Source organism: Mustela lutreola, chromosome 12 (genome assembly GCF_030435805.1).
Source record: "Mustela lutreola isolate mMusLut2 chromosome 12, mMusLut2.pri, whole genome shotgun sequence".
NCBI classification, from domain to species: Eukaryota; Metazoa; Chordata; class Mammalia; order Carnivora; family Mustelidae; genus Mustela; species Mustela lutreola.
In genome coordinates this window covers 30760340-30784415 of record NC_081301.1, presented here as the reverse complement: position 1 = coordinate 30784415, position 24076 = coordinate 30760340, and the positions used below count along the sequence as shown (strand labels likewise).

The window sequence follows — 24076 nt, the reverse complement described above, 5'->3', positions numbered from 1 at the left end:
TGAAAACACAAAGGTCCAAAATCTTTGGGATCCAGCAAAAAGTGGTTTTAAGAAGGCAATTTATAGCGCACTGGGTGGCTCAGTGGGTTAACAAGCCTCTGACTTCGGCTCAGGTCATGATCTCAGGGTCCTGCGATCGAGGCCTACATCAGGCTCTCTGCTCAGCAGGGAGCCTGCTCCCCCACCACCCTCCCTCCTGCCTGCCTCTCTGCCTACTTGTGATCTCTGTCAAATAAATAAATAAAATCTTAAAAAAAAAAAAGGCAATTTATAGAGAATCACAGGCCTACCTCAGAAAGAGAAATCTCAAATAAAAGACCTAACCTTACACTTAAAGCCAGAAAAAGAAAAAGAACAACAACAAAAAAAAACCCAAAGCAGCAAAATTTAAGAAATAATAACGATTAGAACAGAAATAAATGGTACAGAAATTTAAAAATAGAACAGATCAATGAAACCAGGAACTGATTCTTTGTGGGGGGAAAAATCAACAAAACTGATAAACTTCTAGCAAGACTCATCAAAAAGGGAAAGAGAGAGAACACCCAAATAAACAAAATTACTAATGAAAAGAGAGAAACAATCACCAATGCCCCAATGCCAGAGAAATATAAACAACTGTAGAGGTGCCTGGTTGGCTCAGTAGGTCACAACTCTTGATTTAGGCTTGGTACATGATCTCAGGGCTGTGGGACTGAGCGCCATGTCAGGCTCTGCGCTGAGTGTGAGCCTGCCTGGGATTCTCCCTCTCCCTCCACCTACCAAGTGCACTTTCTCTCTCTAATGGAAAGGAAAGGAATGAGAAAGGAAGGAATAAAAATAACTGTAACAGGATACTCTGAAAACATATTTGACAACAACCTGGACAACTTGGAAGAAATGGATAAATTCCCAGAAACATATAACCAACCAAAACTAACACAGAAATAGATATAAAATTTGATTAGACCAATCACCAGCAATGAAACTGAAACAATAAAAAAATTCCCAACAAAAGTACAAGAGCAGACAGCTTCCCAGGCAAATTCTAGCAAACATTTAAAGAAGAGTTAATACTCCTCCTTCTTAAACTATTCCAAAAAATACGAAAGGAAGGCAAACTTCCAAATTCATTCCATGAGGCCAGTATCACCCTAGTACCAAAACCAGATAAAGATACCACCAAAAAAGAGAACAGGCCAGTATCTCTTAAGAATATAAATACAAATATTCTCAACATTAGCAAACGAAATGAACAATATATGTTTTAAAAATCATATACTACAATCAAGTGGGATTTATTCCCAGGAGGCAACAGTTTAACATTTGCAAAACAATGCGTACCTGGGCTGCTCAGTCGGTTGCTTTCAGCTCAGTCATGATCCCAGGGTCCTGGGATCAAACCCCACTTTTGGCTCTCTGCTCAGTGGGGAGTCTGCTTCTTCCTCTCCTTCTGATGCTCCCCTTGCTTTTGATCTCTCAGTCACTCTCTCAAAAAGATAGTCTTAAATATATGTATGTTTGCAAAAGAAGGGGCAGCTAGCTGGCTCAACTGATAGAGCTTGTGACTTTGATCTTGGGGTCATGAGTCAAGCCCCACATTGAGTACGGAGACTACTTTAAAAAAGTAGAATATTAAGGGCACCTAGGTGACTCAGTCGGTTAAGTGGCTGCCTTCAGCTCAGATCATGATCCCAGGGTCCTGGGATCAAGTCCCACATCCGGCTCCCTGCCCAGCAGAAAGCCTACTTCTCCCTTTTCCTCTGCTTGCCGTTCTGCCTACTTGTGCTCTCTAGCTCTCTGTTAAATAAATAAATAAAATCTTTAAAAAAGTAGAATGTTAAAAAGAATATATATTTGTAAAACAATGTGATACATCACATCAATTAAAGGATAAAAACTATATGCTCATTTCAACAGATGCAGAAAAATCATCTGACAAAGCATAACATCTATTCATGTAAAAACCCTCAACAAAGTTAAGTCCAGAAGAAACATAACTCAACATAATAAAGGCCTTATATGAGGGTGCCTGGGTGGCTCAGTCACTGGATGCCTTCCTTTGGCTTGGGTTATGATCCCAGAGTCCTGGCATCGAGCCCAGCATTGGGCTTCCTGCTCAGCAGGGAGCCTGCCTTTCCCTCTCTCACTCCCCCTGCTTGTGTTCCCTTTCTAGCTGTTTCTCCCACTGCCAAATAAATAGTATCTTTTAAATAAATAAATAAATAAAGTCCTTATATGAAAAACCCATAGCCAACATCACACTCAATGGTAAAAAACTGAGAGCTTTTCCCATAAGGTCAAAAACAAGGCAAGAATGTCCACTCTCATCCCTTTTATTCAACATAGTAATGGAAGTCCTAGCTATGGCAACTAGACAACATAAACAACCAAAATGTTAAAGAAGAAAAACTACTTGGAGATGACATGATACTCAATACAAAAAACCCTAAAGACTCTACCAAGAAACTACTAAAACTGGTAAATGAATTCAGTAAAGTTCCAAATAAAATTCCAGGATACAAAATCAATATACAAAACTCTGTTGCATTCTTACAGACTAATAATGAAGCAAGCAGCAAATGAAATTAAGAAAACAATCCCATTTACAATTGTACCACAAACAATAAAGTATTTAGGAACAAACTTAACCAACGAGGTGAAAGACCTGTACTCTGAAAACTTTAAAAACACTGATTAAAGAAATTCAAGACAATGCAAAAAAAAAAAAAGGAAAGACATTCTATCCATGCTCATGGGTTGGAAAAACAAATATTGTTAAAACGCCTATGCTACACAATCTACAGATTTAATACAATACCTATCAAAATGTCAACAGTATTTTTCACAGAACTAGAACGATCCATCCTAAAATTTGTATGGCATCATAAAATACCTCAAATAGCCAAAGCAATCTTGAAAAACAAAAATAAAACTAGAGGCATCACAACTCCAGTTACATTCCACATTATACTACAAAGCAGTAGTGAAACCGTATGATAATGGCATTAGACACACAAATCAATGGAATACAACAGAAAAACCAGAAATAGGGGCGCCTGGGTGGTTCAGTGGGTTAAAGCCTCTGCCTTCCGCTCAGGTCATGATCTCGGGGTCCTGAGGTCGAGCCCCGCATGGAGCTCTCTGCTCAACAGGGAGCCTGCTTCCTCCTCTCTCTGCCTACTTGTGATCTCTGTCAAGTAAATAAATAAAATCTTTAAAAAAAAAAAAAGAAAAGAAAAACCAGAAATAAACCAACAATTATAAAGTCAATTAATCTTTGACAAAGGAATGAATATACAATGGGGAAAAGTCTCTTCAACAGCTCTGTGAACAGCTACACACAGAAAAATGAAACTGAACCACTTTCTTATACCATATACAAAAATAAATTCAAAATGGATTGAAGACCTAAATGTGAAACCTGAAACCATAAAAATCCTTGGAGAGAGCATAGGCAGTAATCTGACATGGGCTGTAACAACAGTTTTCTAGATATGTCTCCTGAGGCAAGGAAAGTAAAAGCAAAAGTAAACTACTGAGACTACATCAAAATAAAGCTTCTGCACAGAAAAGGCAACAATTAACAAAACTAAAAAGCAACCTACAGAATGGAAGAAGATATTTATAAACGACTTATCCAATAAAGAGTTAGTAACCAGGGGCGCCTGGGTGGCTCAGTGAGTTAAAGGCTCTGCCTTCAGCTCAGGTCATGATCCCAGAGTCCTGGGATGGAGCCCCGCGTCATACTCTCTGCTTGGCGGGGAGCCTTCTTTCCCCTCTCTCTCTGCCTGCCTCTCTGCCTATTTGTGATCTCTCTCTCTGTCAAATAAATAAAATCTTAAAAAAAAAAAAAAAGAGTATCCAAAATGTATAAAGAACTGATAAAATCAATACCTAAAAAACAAATAATCCAAAACTGAGCAGAAAACATGAACAGAAATTTCTCCAAAGACATCCAAATGGCCGACAGGCACATGAAAAGATGCTTAACACCACTCATCATCAGGAAAATGCAAACCTAAACGACAATGAGATATCACCTCACACCTGTCAGAATAGCTAAAATAAAAAACACAAACAACAACAACAACAAAAAGCACACACACACACACCAAACAAGTGCTGTTGAGGATGTAGGAAAAAGGAGAACTCATGTACTGTTGTTGAAATTGCAAGCTGGTGCAGTCACTGTGGAAAACAGTATGGAACAGAGATTCTTGAAAAAAATTAAAACCAGAACCATCCTACAATCCAGGAATCACACTACTGGGTATTTACACCAAAAATTCAAAAACACTAATTCAAAGGGATACACGCACCCCATGTTTATTGCAGCATTATTTTCAACAGCCAAACTATAGAAGCGGTCCATCAATAAATGAATGGACAAAGTTTTAAGAAGGCAATTTATAGAAACCAAGCTCACCTCAAGAAGCAAGAAAATTTTATTAGATAACTTGTTTTTATATTTATTTCCTCTCACTTGAGGTAAACATTTTAAAAAGTTTCCAGGCTTACAATTTTAAACTCCATCTTCTGATCCATAAGCCTCTCTGTTTTATCCCTCTTTCTGATACTGGTATTAGTTTCACTATTAGTCTCCTAATATATAAATAATACAACTAGGTGACCTTTAAGAAACTCTCAGAGATTACATAGTACTTCTCCCAAATAAAATACCCACATCAAGAAATTTTATTAAATTTATTAACAGAATTTGATACCTGAGACTCAATTTGCATAAAATATTTATATATTTTTAAAAAAATTTTTTTAATGAAAATTTTAAGGTTTAAAGTGACTTGTTCAAGATCAACCATACTATTACAACTTTTAGTTTTATTTCACAAAATTTAGGTATGAACCCCTCACAGTGTAGAAAGTTCCAGTTTAAGGCTATTTTTTGGTAATTTCAGGTTAAAAAATTTTTCAAGTCTATACAGTGGAAGGAATCACAATACCTTTTATTTGTCTCTTTCCTTTTGTGCTTGGTTATTTCTTTTAAGGCATATGGAAAATGACTCATAAAATGGTGTTTGAAATCAATAAGATAATTCTTTCGAAGCCACGACTCCTATTAAAATAAGCGAGTATTAGAAAATCTAAAAAAACATTTAAAATAACCAAATTTAAGCAGAAATTTGACTACTTATTAATATTCAATTATAAATTTACCATTATAATTCCCCTTTTGCTCATGATAGAAGATATAAATAAATTTTAAAATCAGAGTAAAACATTAGGGCATCCAATTCTCACCCATAGATATTTTTGGTGCTTATTAATTATCTTTACTTGCATTTCATCTACTGTTTAAGAGAAGAAAAAAGGAGAAAGTATGATGTAAGAAAATTCTTAATTTGAACCTCTAGTGCAGGATTTGTAAAATATGTCAGAAAGTCTTCTACTTAGTGTTCTATTTATAGAAGAACTCTATTTCATAGCAATTCTATTATTTTCAATTAAAGATATTTAACATTGTCATAAAGCAATGAACTTCTCTAAAATTCTTACAGTATTCATCAATCTTTCTCTCCTACTTAATACTAATTCCAGATCACCACACTCTTATTTCCTCCTATCCAGAGAACCAACTATGCCATTTTGCCAGGGACTGAATGGTTTCTTGGGATGTGGGACTTGAGGTGTTTAAAATAGCTGGTCACGCAACAGCTCCTTATTATCCTTTTCTGGATTCTTCTCTTTGTGCTAATCTGTAATTGTATACTCAATATGTCCTTCTGGACTTCTAAAAAGCAACTTAAATTTAACATGAATTGGGATGCCTGGGTGGTGCAGTCAGTTAAGTGCCCAACTCTTGGTTTTGGCTCAGGTCATGATCTCATGAGTCATGGGACTGAGCCTCACATGGGGTTCTGCACTCAGCAGGGAGTCTACTTGGGTTTCTCTCTCCCGCTCCTCCTCACCCCCACCCCCCATGCACTCTCTCTCTAAAATAAATAAAGCTTAAAAAAAAATTAACATGAACAAACTGAACTCTCCCCACCAGCAGTCACACTGTTATTTGGACCTAAGACGGGCATTATCCTTCTCTTTCCTTCACTATGTATCAGCAGTCTCACTGGTTTATCAGAATCCAGCTGCTTCTCATAGTTCCAATCACGAGTTACCATTTTACCCCAAACAACCACTCTTACGTAGATAACAACAACAGCCTCCCTACAACAGTTCTCCCTACTTTTCCTCTTATCTTCCTCAAAAGTCAATTCTCTACACAGCAGCGAGGGTGATCTTTTAAAACATAAATCATGCTTCAAAATACAGGAGAGGGAAAGGGAATAAGTGTATATGTAGGGCAGGACTGGTTATCCACTGGATGGATGGTGTGAGGTTGGGGTCCATTTCTGCTACAGGTGGATGCTGACCACAGGAAGTTCGCTGGTGTTCTATTTGCAAATTCAACATATTAAAGTTAAAGACACATTCAGATCATGCCAGTTCCCTGCTGAAACATTCCATTGTCTTTTCATCACACTCAGGTTAAAATCCAAACTTGTTACCATGGACCATACGGTCCCACGATCTGGCCTCTGTCACTTTCTCTGACTCATCATCTTCTACCTTTCTCCTGGTGCCTCACTAGCACAGGCTTTCCTGCCTTTCCTCAAATATGTCAAATCTGTTCTCACTTTAGGGGCTTTACACTTGCTATTTCCTATGCCTGGAAGGTTCTTCCCACAGGTCTTTACAATACTTTGTCCTTTAACTTCACTGAGTGCCATTCAAAGTTGTGAAAATGGGTGCCTGGGTGGCTCAGATGCTTAAGTGTCTGCCTTCAGCTCAGGTCATGATCTCCAGCTCCTGGGATCGAGCCCCATGTCGGGCTCCCAGCTCAGACAGGAGTCTGCTTCTCCCTCTCCCTCTCCCTCTGCTTCTGCTGTCTCACTCAAGTGAATAAATAAAATCTTAAAAAAAAACAAAAAGGAAAAAGTCATGAAAATATTTCTGACCACCTACTTAAAATAGCTCCCACTTGGGATGCCTGGGTGGCTCAGTCAGTTAAGCATCTGCCTGTGGCTCAGATCCCAGGGTTCTGGGATCGAGCTCCACACTGGGCTCCTTGCTCAGTGGGAGTCTGCTTCTCCCTCTCCTCTCCACTTGTGCTCTGTCACTATCTGTCTCTCTCTCAAATAAATAAAATCTTAAAAAATAAAATAAAATAGCTCCCCCCCATTCTGTTCCAGGACCTGTTCTCTCTTTACCCTGCTTTACTTTTATCTTTCTTCTTAGCACTGACATTATATATTTGTTTACATCCATCAACCCCACCAGAAGGTTAAGAACTGTGAGGGCAAGCAATGCTGCAATGATGGAATTCTTTCATCTGTGTTGTCTAATACAGCAGCCACTAGCCACATGTACCCACATGAGCACTTGAAATGTGGCTAGTACAACTGAGGAACTGAATTTTAGTTAACTTAAATAGCCACATTTATAGATGCTTCACAAATCCTTGACGTATGACTGCATCTGACCATTCTTCACAAATTCTAATCTTCATGGGGAAAAGATATCAGCACTGAGACACATAAATTAAAAGCAGCATTAAAATATAAAGCTAAGATACAACACAATTCCTATAGCAATTATAATACTGATCCTTAAGCTAGTAATACAAGACCCCAAAATCCAAAGTAAATTAAAAAGTTAATGTTAAATATTTTTTTGTTTCGGATTTTATTTATTTGACAAAGAGAGATACAGTGAGAGTGGCAACACAAGCAGGGGGAGTGGGAGAGGGAGAAGCAGGCTCCCCGCCAAGCAGGGAGCCCAATGCTGGGCTCAATCCCGGGACCCTGGGATCACTACCCAAGCTGAAGGAAGACACTGAACAACTGAGCCATCCAAGCACCCCCTGTATGTCATCTTTAAAACTAAGGATACATGCATATATCATAAATAATCAACCTCAGTAAGAACATGTACTCAACCACTGCAAATAAGATTTAATGTACCTTGAGATTTCTTTTTCAAGCAAAGATCAGAGATTTCAGATTTCTAAAAAGGTTTTTAAAAAAACACTTAGGTAAAAATGAAGTTTCTCAACTGTGCAGCAAATAAATACATCTAGCAAAACCTAAAAGCAAACAGTTATCTAAGACTGCGCCTAATTTAGATGCTAATTTATCAAGAGAAGACCTATACATCTTCTGAGAGAAGGGCTACAATCCAGGTTGTGGGATATAATTTGTATTTAAGTCCAAGGAATGCCATTTCATCCCTCCTTTAAAGTCTGAGTGTTACAGGTCACACAATGTCTTAACTACTAAGCTAAATTAAAGGTCACTGAAAGGGGAACAGTGAGAATGGTAACAAAAAATAAATGACTGCATTTTAATGTCACTGTACAACTCACATACATATTTATAATTTGTCTCTAAAATAATGGAGCTTACCTTATCCAGTTATTACAGTTAAACATAACCCATTTGCCAAGGTAAATCAGAGAATTCTACCAGTGTATGCTTTTAAATTCTATTTCTATTTGAATTAAACTTCCTTCAGTTCATTTGAATTTTAAACAGAAACCCAATTTAGTATTCTATGTTGCCTTCCACAGTCTATGCAAAACAGTCTTCTGAACTCAGTGTCCTGCATTAATGAACTGCTAATAAATACAACTGTATTAGAACAGCACAGAATAGTTCTAAAGCATACAACTTTAAATATCCATAAAATTAAGGCAGTGGTTAGGCCCCTTGACAATGTTATCTGAATGACAGTGGATGATATAAAACTAGTATAATTAATGAATTTGCACTTGGTCCTATATTCTATTTAGTTACAAATACTATTACTAAAGAAATAACAATAATTACTCGGTGTCCATATGTCACCAAACACCAAGATACCTAGAATCTTTATTTCTTAGCCTTCTAAAATTTAAGGAAAGACTAGTACTTAAAATTTATGTTGATATCATTACTTTTACTTTTTATCCCAGGTTCAGATAACATACTTTTCTAAAAAGCTATGTAATTATTACTGTCAGTAGCTTACATCACAGATTGCCATGAAAGACAGTAAGCTTTGCTTTCATAAAATCATACATCCTAACCCCAACCCTGATCAATTTCTTGCCAATGTATGCAATGAATTATGAGACAGGCTCAAAATCTTAGTCAATAAAATGCCATGCTATTTGAAAAAGCAATTCATGTAACAATTTTACAAATGATGGGTAATGGGATAATAGTAAGAGTAAGCTCTTAATACATCCTTTAATATGACTCCATAATGCATTTCAAGATTATCAAGTATTACTTTTATTTTTTTTTTTAAGATTTTATTTATTTATCAGAGAGAGAGGGGGGGGGAGAGAGCGAGCATAGGCAGACACAGTGGCAGGCAGAGGCAGAGGGAGAAGCAGGCTCCCCGCCGAGCAAGGAGCCCGATGTGGGACTCAATCCCAGGACGCTGGGATCATGACCTGAGCCGAAGGCAGCTGCTCAACCAGCTGAGCCACCCAGGCGTCCCACAAGTATTACTTTTAATTTAACCCCATTTTATGTAGCCTACTAGCTTTAAATAAAAAGAATTAAACAAAACCAAAAAACTGCATAGTCTGTTTTGTACATATGTAAACAACTTCAAAGATTCACACCTCCCTAGTCAAAAGTGCTTGCAGGAATTCTAAAAATCAGATGCTTCAAGTTTTAAAGTACTCTTCCTGCAACTGCCCTTTTTGATAGCATCCTATCATATTAATTTAACACCAATTAACAAAGCTTGTTCTTCCCTAATTGCCCCATGGACTATATATAGTATATTCTCTATGCTACAGCACCCTAAGAAAGCTGCCACCATTCAATTCTCCCCCCAAAAAGTAGATAAAATAAAATTTAATCATTGCAAAGCATGTCTTTACTATCAGCTTTTCTAGTAAAAAACTGATATAGACTTAGAATCTTGGGTTAATTTCACTAACACCATACCCACAACTATAGCTTACCTATACACAGTAAAGATAACTTTTACAAATGTTTTCTGATCTTATATCCCTTACCAAGAGAAGCAAAAAGAGCATGAACTAATCAAGTCTGTATGTAGCTTCTTCTTTGAATCATAGTAGTTTAAAAAGAACTCAGAAAAATAAAAAAATGAACTCGGGGTTGGTTATGAGATCTTCACTGTGGTCCATTTCTGCTAAAACTGGCACCATGGCACACACTGAAACAAGGTACTTAATCCTATAAAAGGCCTCCAGAAAGTAGAATGCTCCTACATAATCAATGTGCCATAACCAATGCATTTATTGTAACACCACTGTGAATTATACCTAATAAAAAGCAACTGAAATCAAGCTCACAAAAAAGAAAAAAGGAAGGAAGGAAAAAATCAAGTTCATTAAGTTATGCACTTCACACGGCACTTAGGTGGGTCAGTTGGTTAGGCATCCAACCCTTGATTTCAGCTCAGGTCATTAACTCAGAGTTGTGGGACTGTTGAGCCCCAGATCAGGCTCCATGCTCGACATTAATCTGCTTGAGATTCCCTCTCTCTCTCTCTCTCCCCACTACACTCTGGCCCTCCCCCAATTCAGGTGCTCTCCAAATAAATAAATAAATAAGTGAATAAATAAAACCTTCCCCCCCAAAAAAAGAAGTTATGCATTTCACTTAAATTAAAAATATTCAGAGAATCTCAAAAACTATTTTAACTTGCAGTTTAGGGCAAAAGCAAAAAGTAAATTTATAGTTACATCATGATGTTTTAGAAAATGCATAACCAAATAGTAATATATGGATTTCTAGTCTGCCCATGTATGACAAAAGACATTATTACTAAGAAAATACCCCATTAAATTCTCACCAATTTATGAGTTTCATCATGTTGTTTAGAGAGTTTCCACAGAAGGGAAATAATATTAAGAACTTGCTGCATAACCTGCAGAGGTTCTCGTTCTATACCATTTCCAACAGAAGCAGCTAGTTGCGGAGGCACAGCTTCAATCCAGCATTCAATTAGCAATGGAATTATTATCTCAATAAATCCTTTCAAGTTTTCAGTAGATGAGAGGCCTTCATCCACACTGCCTAGTCCTCCAACCAGGTACCTAATTAAGGAAGGGCAAGAATGAAAAAAAAAATTAATGATTAAAAACGATTTTCCCTTATTTAATTTAAATATTAAGTGTAAAGTACTAGTAAAACTGAAGTTCCCTGAATTGATAATTACATTGATCAAAACTGGTAAAATAAAATTCTAAAATGACAAAGCCAAGAGAAACTATCAAGTTTTACTTCTCATTAGGCTTTGCTAAAAATGAATAAATGAATTACTTTCAAATGACTCCTCCCATCAGTAAATAAAATCAAACCATGAATAACTATATGACTTTTATATGAACTTTATAACTTTTATATGAAAACTATAAAAGACAACTGCACGTCTTCCCACCATTAGCCATCAATGGTCAGTAGTTAAAATTCAACATAGGAAAACTGAGTGTGGACATAACTGAAATCCTTCTTACCGTAGCCTGAACTGTGAACTGACATTTGGCTGTGAACCCCCATTTTCATAAACCTGGATGTGCTGCTGGTCGTTGGCATGTTCCTTCCAGTTGATAAAAATGGAGTTGCTAGTGGCATGGGGATTTTCTTTTTGTTCCTGAAGTCCTTCACTTTCTCTCAACCTACTGGATCCATCTGCCAAGGCCTGAAGGAATTTACTGAGTCTCACTAAGACTTTCAGCCTCCACTGCTGAGAAGTGAGTCTCCGATTAGGATTTACAGAAAGTATCCAGGACTGGGATCTGTCTCTATTTATCAGTCCTTTGGACAGCTGCTGATGAGAAATAAGTTCTACAAAATTCTTAAGCAATATACTGCTACGGCCAGTAATTAAGGCTGGGTACTGTTCCAGCAGAATGTCCAAAACTTTCAAAGAGTCCTCCTGAATTCCTTCAGTAATGTGAGTCATGGCACTAGAGAGATGGGCACTTACCAAAGGAAAAAATGGAGAAATTTGTTCAGCTCGTATTTTGGGGGCCAGGAATTGAAGAAGTTGAACTGCTGCTAATCGTACATTAGCATCTTTATCTGTAAACACAGCAGTCACTTCACTTAATATGTTTGAAAGGTGTGCATCAATTATAAATGGGTACTGAGACAAAAGGTCTTTAAGTCCAAGAAGAGCACTTTGTTTAACCCCAGCATTGTAGTGATGCATCTGTGACAGCAAATCCTAAAAGTAAAAACAGAACATTTAGGTATACATGAATACTGTAACATTTTCAAATAAACATGCTAATCAAAACTACAAACCATAAACTAACACTCCTTAGGGAAGCTGCTTCAGTAAGTGTTTTCTAAACGTTACCTAGACTCTACTAAGAAGAGAAACACTGAGAAACTCTTTAAAATAGATTTAGTTTAGAGGCCCTTGGGTGGCTCAGTCCGTTAAGTTGCTTAAGCATCTGCCTCAGGCTCAGGTCCTGATCTCAGACTCCCGGGACAGAGTTCAGCACTGGGCTTGCAGGGAGCCTGCTTCTACCTCTCCCTTTTCCACTCCCCCTGCTACTTCCCTGCTTATGCACATAAGCCCTAAAAGATAAATAAAATCTTTAAAAATAAATAAATAAATAGATTTAGCTTTAAAAAAACATTAAATAATTTTCAGTTAGAATTTTCTCTTCTTGAAATTGACCTGTATGAAGGCTTAGGCGTGCTATCATTTGAAGTGACAGCAATCATAATTAAATTTTTTTTTTTTAAAGTGACAGCAATCATCACTATTTAAAGAACTACTATATATATATCAAACATACGATAGGTGCATTTATATAATTTAACAGGCCTGTTTTGCCTATTTTAAATGGTTTTTCAAGGGGTGTGTGTGCCCATCCTTAGTATGACATTTGACAATTTTATTTGTGGAATAATTTATATAATTTGTGAAAAAACGTAACTTCAAATATCTTTTCAATATTATTTAATTTTCAGAGCTTAAAAGCAAACTAGAAAATGTTTATCCTCACAAGAACTTGTTCATAAATGTTCCTAACAGCAATACATGTAAGAGTCAAAAAATGACAACAAACTGGGTGGGGGATGGGCTACATGAAGAATGGGTAGGGCACTTGTGATAAACACTGGGTACTGTATGTAAGTGCTGAATTACTGAATTCTACTCCAGAAATCAGTACTGCACTACATGTTAACTAACAAATTTAAATTTTTTTTTAAAAAGTGGAAATGATCAAATGACCATCAACTGACATCTGATAATATGTGACATAACCACGCACTAAACTACTCCTCAAAAATACAAAGAATGAAGTACTGTTCTGACAGATATGGTGTAACATGAATGAACCTCAAAAACATGCTAAATAAAAGACCAGTAACAAGAGAGCACATATTATTCCATTTATATTAAGTGACCAGAATCAGCAAATCTATATAGACAGCAGGTAGCTTAGTAGCTGCCTAGAGTAAGAGGAAAAGAATGGGGAGTGACTTTTTTTTTTTGAAATTCATGTGACAGAGAGAGATCACAAGTAGGCAGAAAGGCAGGTAGAGAGAGAGAAGGTGGGGAGGCAGGTTCCCTGCTACACAGAGAGCCCAATGCGGGACTCGATCCCAGGACCCCGAGATCATGACCTGAACTGAAGGCAGAGGCTTAACTCACTGAGCCACCCAGGCGCCCTGGGGAGTGACTTCTAATAGGTACAGGGTTTCTTTATGGAATGATTAATATGTTATAAAATTAGATTAGTGATAACAGCATAACTCCATAAATATATTAAAAACTACAAAATAGTACATTTTATTTTAGGTAAGCTCCACGCTACACACTGAGCCCACTACAAGGCTTGAACTCATGACCCTGAGACCAAGACCTGAGCTGAAATCAAGAGTCAGACACTTAACCAATTAAGCCACCCAGGCACCCCTGGAATGGTATACTCTAAATGGGTCAATTTTATTATGCCTAAGTTACATTTCAATAAAGCTGTCAAAATTTTAAGCAAAAGTACTGCTCAAACTTTAACTTCACATATTTACAATGAACCTATAAGTTATATGCTATGAGTTCAAAATGAGTAAGAAAGATGTTCATGAACTATAAAAACAGCTGGAAAACTGTGTCATCAAAAACCTGATACATCAAAAAGTTAAACATAAGAATTATTTCCAGAGCATATATTAAATTATCAAATAGTTATACAATGAAGAAATCACTGTGGGTTTAGTTGAGCAAGTCTTTCTAGAGGAGGTGGGAAAGCTTCAGTGGCAACTCAGATTTGGTTAACAAAAAAATTCCAACCATCAGCCATCTATAAACCCTCAAAATTAAAACAACTTTTCACAAAAATCATTCTAGATGACTTCAAAGAAAGTATGATTTTATCAAAATAATATTTACGATTTACCTTTATGTTAAGCTTTCTATTGTTTGTTGGAAGAGCTCCATCTTCTTTGAGTTGCTCAGGCAGATGTATAGTCTTAGTTTTAAAGTTTGTAACAGTAGCATTTTCTAACTTGGGTTTCTTTTTACCAACTTTTAGTTTTACTTTTTGAAAATCATCTTGGCGTTTTCTTTTTTTGGTCATTCTTCAGTGCTATAGTGAAAAGAATTTTAAAACAATGGGTTAAAAAAAAGAAACTTAAAAGAATAAAGTGTTTTCCAACATTTACATTAATTCTAAAATTTATTTCAAAGACAATCAAGAATCAGAGCCAATAAGAACTATGCCAAAGGATCAAAGTATCAAATGGAAAATACCTTTACCAAGAGGTATACCTTAGCCAAGAGACACTGTAAAGAGGAGTCATCAACAGTAAGGCAACAAACCTCCCATAGGTTTGTGAAGGGTTTCTAGCCAAGGAATGTTCCTCAAGCAATTGTGCTAAATACAAATCTTTGGAAATAAGGTCCCACCTAGGGTTTGGAGGGAGTGAGGGGGGAGAGAACACATTTGCTCCTGGCCCCTCCAAGTCCCTGAGGAACCTCTACTAACAAAACTAAGTTTTTAAATGCAGCCTGTAATAGTCAGAAGTCATTTCATGAACCTATGGGGCGCCTGGGTGGCTCAGTGGTTTGAGCTGCTGCCTTCGGCTCGGGTCATGATCTCAGGGTCCTGGGATCGAGCCCCGCATCGGGCTCCCTGCTCCGCAGGAAGCCTGCTTCCCTCTCTCTCTCTCTCTGCCTGCCTCTCTGCCTACTTGTGATCTCTGTCTGTCAAATAAATAAATAAAATCTTTAAAAAAAAAAAAACATTTCATGAACCTATGCTGATGTTTGAAAAAAGTTTAACATTCAGAAATATGTAGCAAGGAAACTTAATGAGCATTTCATGAGTAAGGGAAACAGGGTATAGATCAGTAGAGAATAAGCCTAGTATAGGCAAAAATGAGAGAGCAGTATTTTGAACAACAGGGTAGGTTCAGATTAGACATCCAAAAGCAGGATAAAAAGCAGTATAAAAGGAAATCTACTGTTAACAGAGGGTAAGGAACAAAGACTAGCTAGGCCATTGTAATAAATAACTTGGGCATAAACATGTCATCTTGCACTTCCCCCTCTATACCACATTCTTTCAACTTACATCCAAATCTTCCCATTTACACAAAAAAACTTTGATCTGTGCCTCCTATCCATTCCCAGGCCACTTCTTAAATTCTTTATTTCTACCCTAGGCTGTTTATTAGTTTCCCCCATCAGTATGCTTCCTTTGTTTTTAGTGTCTATTCCCTAGCCCATCTGCTGGAGTCACAAGAGAGATCTTCCTAAACACAAACCTGACGAAGGCTCAGGACTTTGCAGCTATTCTTTTACTTCCTTACAGTAAGAACATAGCATGTCCTTCCTAACTTCCTCTCCACCTTTATCTTCCCTAACATCTATCTAAAAATTAGCCTCCTATACCTAGAACCAGCCTCAACTCTAATTGAAACCTCTTCCAACATGCTGCAAAAATAATGAATTCTGTACACCCACTGTAATAGGTAAATTGCCTCTGAAATACGTAAAACTTCTCCTGGTCTATCATAATCATCCTATGTCCAGGTATTTTTTTTTTTTTTTTAAGTCACAGTACTATAAGTCAGAGTCCAAAAAATTTGAGTTGAATGAAGTTTTACATTTTTTTTTAAGATTTTATTTATTTATTTGACAGAGAGAGATCACAAGTAGACAGAGAGGCAGGCCAAGAGAGAGAGAGAGAGAGAGAGAGAGAGAAGCAGGCTCCCTGCTGAGCAGAGAGCCCAATGCGGGACTCAATCCCAGGACCCTGAGATCATGACCTGAGCCGAAGGCAGCGGCTTAACCCACTGAGCCACCCAGGCGCCCTTTTTTTAAGATTTTATTCATTTACTTGACAGAGAGAGATCACAAGTAGGCAGAGAGCCCGGCAGAGAGGAGGAAGCAGGCTCCCTGGTGAGCAGAGAGCCCGATGCGGGGCTCGATCCCAGGACCCTGGGATCATGACCTGAGCCGAAGGCAGAGGCTCTAACCCACTGAGCCACCCAGGCACCCTGAAGCTTTACATTTATTGTGAAATAAAATAGCTTGTGCAAGACCAAGCAGCTCAAGTTCCAGGAATCCAGAAGCCAATGACCTATAACATTATATCCAAATTTACATGATTTCAAGGTTTTAATACATTAGAGCCCCTTGAGGTAAGTAGAATTTGGCTACATAGGTTAAGAGCAGATTCTAGAGCCAGACTGATTCAGTTCTTATCCAGACTGCCACTTTCAGCCGTAGTTGAAAGTGTGCCACAGTTTTTATTCACAAAATAGGAATAATAATACTTACATCATATAGTTATTATGAGGTAAGATTACTAAGAAACAAATGAGTTCCTATTTGTAAAACTGCACCTGGCACTGTCAAATATATATAAGAACAAACATGTATATTTTCTTTCTTTCTTTCTTTCTTTCTTTAGAGAGAGACAGTGAGAAAGAGCATGAGTAAGGAGAAAGTCAGAGGGAGAAGCAGACTCCCCATGGAACTGGGCGCCTGATGCGGGACTCCATCTAGGGATTCCGGGATCATGACCTGAGCCGAAGGCAGTCGTCCAACAAACTGAGCCAACCAGGCGTCCCAAACATGTATATTTTCTTCAAGTCTCAGGACCAGTACATATCAAGCACAGTATTAAATGCATTATGTACATTAATTAGCATTCAATTTTCACAAAATCATGTGAGCAAGGTGGTACTAAATCCATCTTAAAGATGTGGCTCAGAAAGATCTGTCAGACCTGTATTAGGGAATTGAGGAGGGACTAAGGGCTCTGAAAAATCAGCTTTATGTTATACAAACTGGAATTAAGGTGAGGACTGCAAACCGAAGTGGCAAAATGGTTTCTCATTTCATTTATACCAATTCCAAGTATTCATCCCACCCACACCTCTATTCTAGTTTTTTAAAAAATGGTTAAGCAAAGCATAAAAAGAATATTCACCCTGCCTCTTTTAATTTAAAAAAAGTTTTCATTGATTAAGCAAACATTTTGTGAGCTTTCCCTACAATTTTATTACTAGCTAGTACCAAAGATGAAAATAAATGGTACAAGACAGAAAAATCAAAATGAATTAACCCCAATTCAATCTTTAGCCACTAACTACCTCACCTGTGGCCAACATACTCACCTGTGGCCACATACAGCCTGTCAAGCTTATGTCATATTATCCATCACTTTGTATCAGTCACACTAATTTTGCTGTTACGAAAACTAAGAGGGCTGATCGCCATTCCTTGGCTTTTAAAGCTGGTATTATTATTTTTGAGTGCACTGAGACCATTTTTATACTAGGAATTTTTTTTTTTTAAAGATTTTATTTATTTATTTGACAGAGAGAAATCACAAGTAGATGGAGAGGCAGACAGAGAGAGAGAGGGAAGCAGGCTCTCCGCTGAGCAGAGAGCCCGATGCGGGACTCGATCCCAGGACCCTGAGATCATGACCTGAGCCGAAGGCAGCGGCCCAACCCACTGAGCCACCCAGGCGCCCCTATACTAGGAATTTTTAAAGTTCTATTACCTATTTGTAATTGTCACTTTAAAATAAAGATTTTTCAGAGACGCCTGGCTGGCTCAGTAGGTAGAGCATGCAACTCTGGATCTCAGACTAATGAACCTGAGCCCCACCTTAAGTGTGGAGAAGACTTGGAAATAAAAGCTTTTAAAATAACTAAATAAAATTTTTAAAAATACAGATTTTCATAGTACGGCACAACAAACATTTCGACTAAGCCACTTAAACAGTAGCCGGTACTGAACAGAAGGTGCAAACTCCAGTCTCAGGGGATAAACTTGGACATCGCTGGACCTCCTACGCGGGTAAGCCCCTGAAGTTCTAAAACTGAATTTCATATATTGCAATTACAGGTCTCCTAATTGCAACACAAAGGAGATTCCAGAGTATCAGAATTTCGACCGAGTCAAATTCCAGCTAATCTGTCTGCCACCCCATTACCCTAATTTCCAAATTCTTTCAAAAAAAAAATTAATAATGCATACTGCAATTTTCTTTAATAATCTCCCCGCCAACCCCTTACTCTCACGAGTTCCTCCCAACTCTACTGAGGGGGTCAATCGGAGAAACCAGACTTCTCAGAAAGTAGATGCCCCAAAGTGTGCCCAATCCGAGAACTTCCGATGACGCTCTGCTCCCCCCCACACACCTGGACGGCGACAGGGCCGTGCAGCAGACGCCCGCTCATCCCCACCACCCGTCTTGGTACAGCAGCCCACACGTGAAGAGCCCCGTGGACGGGAAGAACGATCGTTCCTTCTACTCCTGCGGCCCGCGGTCAGGAACACAGTCGAGGAAGCGGGGCCCAAATCAAGGCACACCGGCCTAAAAGTCTCCGAGACGCGAAACCGCGCGAACCCGCCCAGTCACTTGCGCTTCAAAAGCCCGCGGGGTGACCCACCCCCGCACTGCCCAGCTCCGCACCCAGACCCCGCTCCGCACGCAGACCCCGCTCTGCAGCAGCGCCTCCGGACGGCCCCCGGGGCGCGCAGACCAGCCACAGCCGGCCTGGCCCGCCTGGGCCGCGAACCGGGGGGCAACGGCTCCGCGCGCCGTCCCGCGCCCTGGGAGGGCCCGGCCCGACGGGCGGCGGCCGCTCACCTGAGGACCCGGCCGGGACCGGGGCGCGGAGGCACAGGAAAAGAGCGTCCGAGCAGAAGCCCAAGGGGTGACGGCGTGTGCCACCGGCCTCAGCCTCTTGTCCCCGAGCGTGTTTTCAAACCACCTCGTCCTCACGCGGCCGCGTCTCCTTCCGCCGCCCGGAAATCAGGGCCCCTCCCCCGCCGCGCCGCGATCACGTGACCGCGGCCCGCAGCCGCGCGCAGCCGGGGAGGCGGGAGTGGGAGAGGTAGGCCCCGCCCTCGGGAGGAGGGGACCAGCCGGAAGCCCCCTGCGCTCCGGGAAGCCGAGGGAGCAGAGCGCAGGATCCGAGGACAAAGCTAGGCTCTAAGTCCGGCCCCGAACTTCCTGGGCGTGCGTGGTGGGAAGGGGTGTCGCCCTGGTTACGGCTGCTGGAGAGCGTACCTATTCTCCCCTCGTTAGACCGCAGTTCCGCAGACCCGGAGCCACCTTCAGAGAACAGAAGTTGAACTGAATTGGGAAAGGGAAAAGTTTCAGACTGCTAGAACCATAGAATCCCTGAGAACTTTAACCTGGATGGAGCAGTGAAGAATTACTCCACAGAGGGCAAGATGCACGCCGTAGCTAAAGCCTGAAAGTCTTAGCGGAGGATTTTCCCTGATAGTTCAGTATCTGAGCACTGAGATTGCTGCTACTGAAATTAAGTGGGCCCAGGGAAGTGAAGAGAGAAAATGAATGCCTAGAAAGGGGATGAGAAAGCAAGGAGAGTGGTTCTTTGAAAGATACCCTTACCTAAGACTGGCCGGAGGGGTGAAGGAAAGTACTGGCTGTGGATTTGAGACCTTGATTCAAATATGTCTCTACAGCTTATCAGATGTAAAACAGTAAAGCTGACAACCATATGAGCCTCAGTTTTACGAGCGGAGACACAAGCCCTGGGACTAAGAAGATTCCTACTCTATGACCAGAGATAAAGCAGACCCAGATACCCACCTCTCTTCCCTGGCAACGCAGCCGTACTACCACAATCTGCCTTGCATCCACCGTAAACATACTTTGGAGAGTCATCAGCATTATATGGTATTACATGGTTTTAAAAGTTATGAGACTGGGTGGCTCAGTTTGTTAAGCGGCTGCCTTCGGCTCAGGTCATGATCCCAGCGTCCTGAGATCGAGTCCCACATCTGACTCCTTGCTTGGCAGGGAGCCTGCTTCTCCCTCTGCCTCTGCCTGCCACTCTGTCTGCCTGTGCTTGCACTCGCTTCTCTCTCTATGACAAATAAATAAGTAAAATCTTAAAAAAAAAAAAAAAGTTATGAGACTGGATCAGAAGAGGAAAGGCTTATTGCTAGCCAGACATGTCCCCTCAACTCCAGATTCCTAGCTAACAGCTTATTCAACATTTCCTTTGGACATCCTATTTATACCTACCTCAAGATGAACATGTCCCAAATGGAACTCCTGATTTCCCCCCTGAAATTTATTCCTGCTACAGCTTCTTCATCTCAAAAAGGAATTTTAAACGTTCTAGTTACTCAGGCCGAAAACCCAAAGAAAGGCTTCTTCCACATCACACATCTAACTCATCAGGAGATTCTGATCACATCAAACATTCGCAGACTTCCACCACTTCACACCACTTCCTTTCCTATCATCATGGTCCAAGCCATCTTACAATCACAATAAAAAAACCTCTGAATAGGTTTCCCATATCCATCACTGCACTCTACTGGCTTCTCCCTACAATCTAATAGTAGAGCAGCTGTGTGATTAATTTAAAATCTAAGTCAGATCATGTCATACTTTTAATCAAAAGCCCTTAATAACTCCCCATTTCATTTGGAATAAAGTCAGAGTCCTTACCATGGCCTCAAGATCTGCCAAATTCTGACATTTCACTGAACCTCTGGATACTCCTTCTACCACTCTCTCTTTTTTCATTCTACTCCAGCAACACTTGCTTCTTGCCTGTGGCAAGGTGGCCCGCCCGGTAGTGATACAGGGGACAGAGTGCTTGGCCTGCCCAAAGGAAGTAGCCAACTTTCAGCTAATCATTGCCATGAAGAAATGGAAATCTCATGTTTAAGGAAACAAAAAATAAGAAATCTGATCTTTAGGGTGCCTGGGTGGCTCAGTGGGTTAAGCCACTGCCTTCGGCTCAGGTCATGATCTCAGGGTCCTGGGATTGAGTCCCGCATCGGGCTCTAGGCTCGGTGGGGAGCCTGCTTTCTCCTCTCTCTCTCTGCCTGCCTCTCTGCCTACTTTTGATCTCTCTCTGTCAAATAAATAAAATCTTTAAAAAAAAAAAAAAGAAAGAAAAGAAATCTGATCTTTAAATATTGGTGAACAGGCACCTTTTTTCCTCCTTTTTTTTTTAAGGTTTTTTTGTTTGTTTTGTTTTGTTTTGTTTACAGAGAGATCACAAGTAGGCAGAGAGAGAGGAGGAAACAGGCTCCCTGCCGAGCAGAGAGCCCGATGAGGGACTCAATCCCAGGACCCCAAGACCTCCACCAGAGCCAAAGGCAAAGGCCCAACCCACTGAGCCACCCAGGCGCCCCTCCCTATTTTTAAAATAGTAGGGTGCCTAGCTAGTTCAGTCAGTAGAACCTGAAAGTCTTGATTCTTTTTTTTTTAAGATTTTATTTATTTACTTGACAGAGATCACAAGTAAGCAGAGAGGCAGGCAGAGAGAGGGGGAAGCAGGCTCCCTGCTGAGCAGAGAGCCAGATGTGGGGCTCAATCCCAGGACCCCAAGATCACAACCCAAGGCAAAGGCAGCAGCTTAACCCACTGAGCTACCCAGGCGCCCCTGCAACTCTTGATCTTGAAGTTATGAATCCAAGCCCCAAATTGGGCGTAGAGATAACTTAAAAATAAAATCCTGGGGCACTTGGGTGACTCAGTTCATTAAGCATCTGCCTTTGGCTCAGGTTGTGATCCCAAGGTCCTAGAATCGAGCCCCATGTGGGGCTCTCCACTTAGCTGGGAGTGTGCTTCTCCCTCACCTTCTCACTCTGTGATCTCTCTCACTTTTGCTCTCTGTCAAGTAAACAAATAAAATTTTAAAAATACTAAAGGGGTACCTGGGTGGCTCAGTTGATTAAGCATCCAACTCTAGATTTCAGCTCAGGTCATGATCTCAGGGTTGTGCAGAGTCTGTTTGAGATTCTCTCTCTCTCCCTCTGCACCCCCCCCCCAAGTGCATGTACTCTCTAAATAAATAAAATATTTTAAAAAATAAAATCTAAAAACCAAAAGACAAAACACGGTGTGGGCCAAACAAAATACTTAAGAGCAGGTTGCTAGTTTACAACCTCTGTTTTCAGACATGAAAAGCATGTACATAAAAAGAGGATTTTTTTTTAAGATTTAATTTATTTATTTGATAGAGATCACATGTAGGCAGAGAGGCAGGCAGAGAGAGAGGAAGGGAAGCAGGCTCTCTGCTGAACAGAGAGCCTGACGTGGGGTTCAATGCAGGGCTCCATCCCAGGACCCTGAGATCATGACCTGAGCTGAAGGCAGAGGCTTTAACCCACTGAGCCACCCAGGTGCCCCTGGGTTTTGTTTTGTTTTTGTTTTTTTTTTTGTTTTTTTTCAGTTATAGGTGATGAACTCAACAGTTGCAAACATCATCTGCTTAGCTGAACCAGAACAGGCCTTTGATAAATGATAAGCATGTAACTAATCCCGGTCTTTGACCCATGAGAGAAAAATATGTACAGCAAACATGGATTCTAGAATCTGTGGCATATTTCATTTTCAAAACTCAGTCTAATTGGCCACAAAAACTACGATATTAGTTTCCTGGGGCTTCTGTAACAAAGTATCGCAAACTTGGTGACTTGTGCAACAGAAATTTATTAATTTCAGAAACTAGAAATCGGAGATCATGGTTTGGCAGGGTTGGTTCTTTCTGAGGGCTCTGAAGAAGTTGCAGTTTCATGCCTTCTTCTGGCTTCTGGTGGCCTTAGATGTTCCCTGGGTTGTAGATGAATCCTCTTTCTCTTCACATTGTCTTCCCTCTGTGTGTGTCTGTCGGTGTCCAAGTTCCTCTTTTTAGAAGAACACAAGTCATATTAGATTAGGGACCACCCTAGTGACCTCATTTTTAACATAACTGCCTCTGTAAAGACCCTATTTCCAAGTAAGATCACCTTCTGAGGTGCTAGGAGTTAGGACTTTAACATACTTTTTGGAGGGACACAATTTAAATCCTATCAGACGCCAAGATCTGTTTCCAGAAATGCCTGTATTTAATCTGAACAATATCTCTTTTTTGTCTGTACTCAGAAGCATCACAAAAGTCTAGATTAAGTAATTTACTCCTATACAATTTATATAACCTTTGCAGCTTCTCTGTTTCTTCACCAGGCTTCCAGTTAATACTTGCCTCTGAAATAGGGTAATGCTCCTAAAAAAACACAAACAAACAAACAAACAAACAAAAAACAACAACAACAACTAAATTAACTCTTATCTTATGTTTCAAAGCTACTGCTAACACAAAAAACAGAAACTCTTTGAAGAAAGCTGAAAAGTATGACTTCAAATTTGATACTATAATCAGAGAGAAAAAGTCAAAACCCATTCTCTAGGAACCAATACGATATTTGCAAATTAGGTAGGTCACTGCCTGGTACACTTTAAACCCTGTCAATAAATGGCAACAAATGTTACTATGAATGATGTATCATTGCAGAGTCCCAGATGCAGAGACACAGAGCAGAATACAGAAGGCATGAATTTGAAGCGAGAGGATTGCTTAGTAATCAGAACTAAAACTTTATAAAAATTTTAAACAACTAAATGAAATAATGGAAGCATCAGAAAAAAATTAGTAAAATACACATGTAATTTAGGGGTTGAGGAACTTTCTTTGAAAAGATAACAAACTTAGAAGCTATTGAAAAAAATATAAACAAAATTCATGACATTGAAAAAATTTAATGTGATATGGCAAATGACACCAATAAAGGGCAAAAAAAAAAAAAAAAG

At 39.7% G+C, this 24076-nt stretch overlaps 1 protein-coding gene across 3 annotated transcripts in view; it reads right to left on the bottom strand.

Annotated features, from left to right (window-relative positions):
- TEX10 (testis expressed 10) overlaps positions 1-19289 on the bottom strand; it is a 64671-nt gene extending 45382 nt beyond the window's left edge. The window contains exons 1-5 of one of the 3 annotated variants that reach the window (XR_009346675.1): positions 19100-19289; positions 14384-14572; positions 11480-12192; positions 10816-11059; positions 4944-5056 (exon numbers count right to left, since the gene is read on the bottom strand). Coding sequence is in view for 2 of the 3 variants with exons in the window: in XM_059143535.1 (XP_058999518.1) it covers positions 4944-5056; positions 10816-11059; positions 11480-12192; positions 14384-14563 (1250 nt within the window). In the remaining variant the exon portion in view is untranslated. Of the gene's footprint in view, positions 1-4943; positions 5057-10815; positions 11060-11479; positions 12193-14383; positions 14573-18647; positions 19021-19099 lie in introns of those variants that run through there. The other 2 variants (XM_059143535.1, XM_059143536.1) reach the window with 2 other exon arrangements.
- Positions 19290-24076: the final 4787 nt, after the last annotated feature.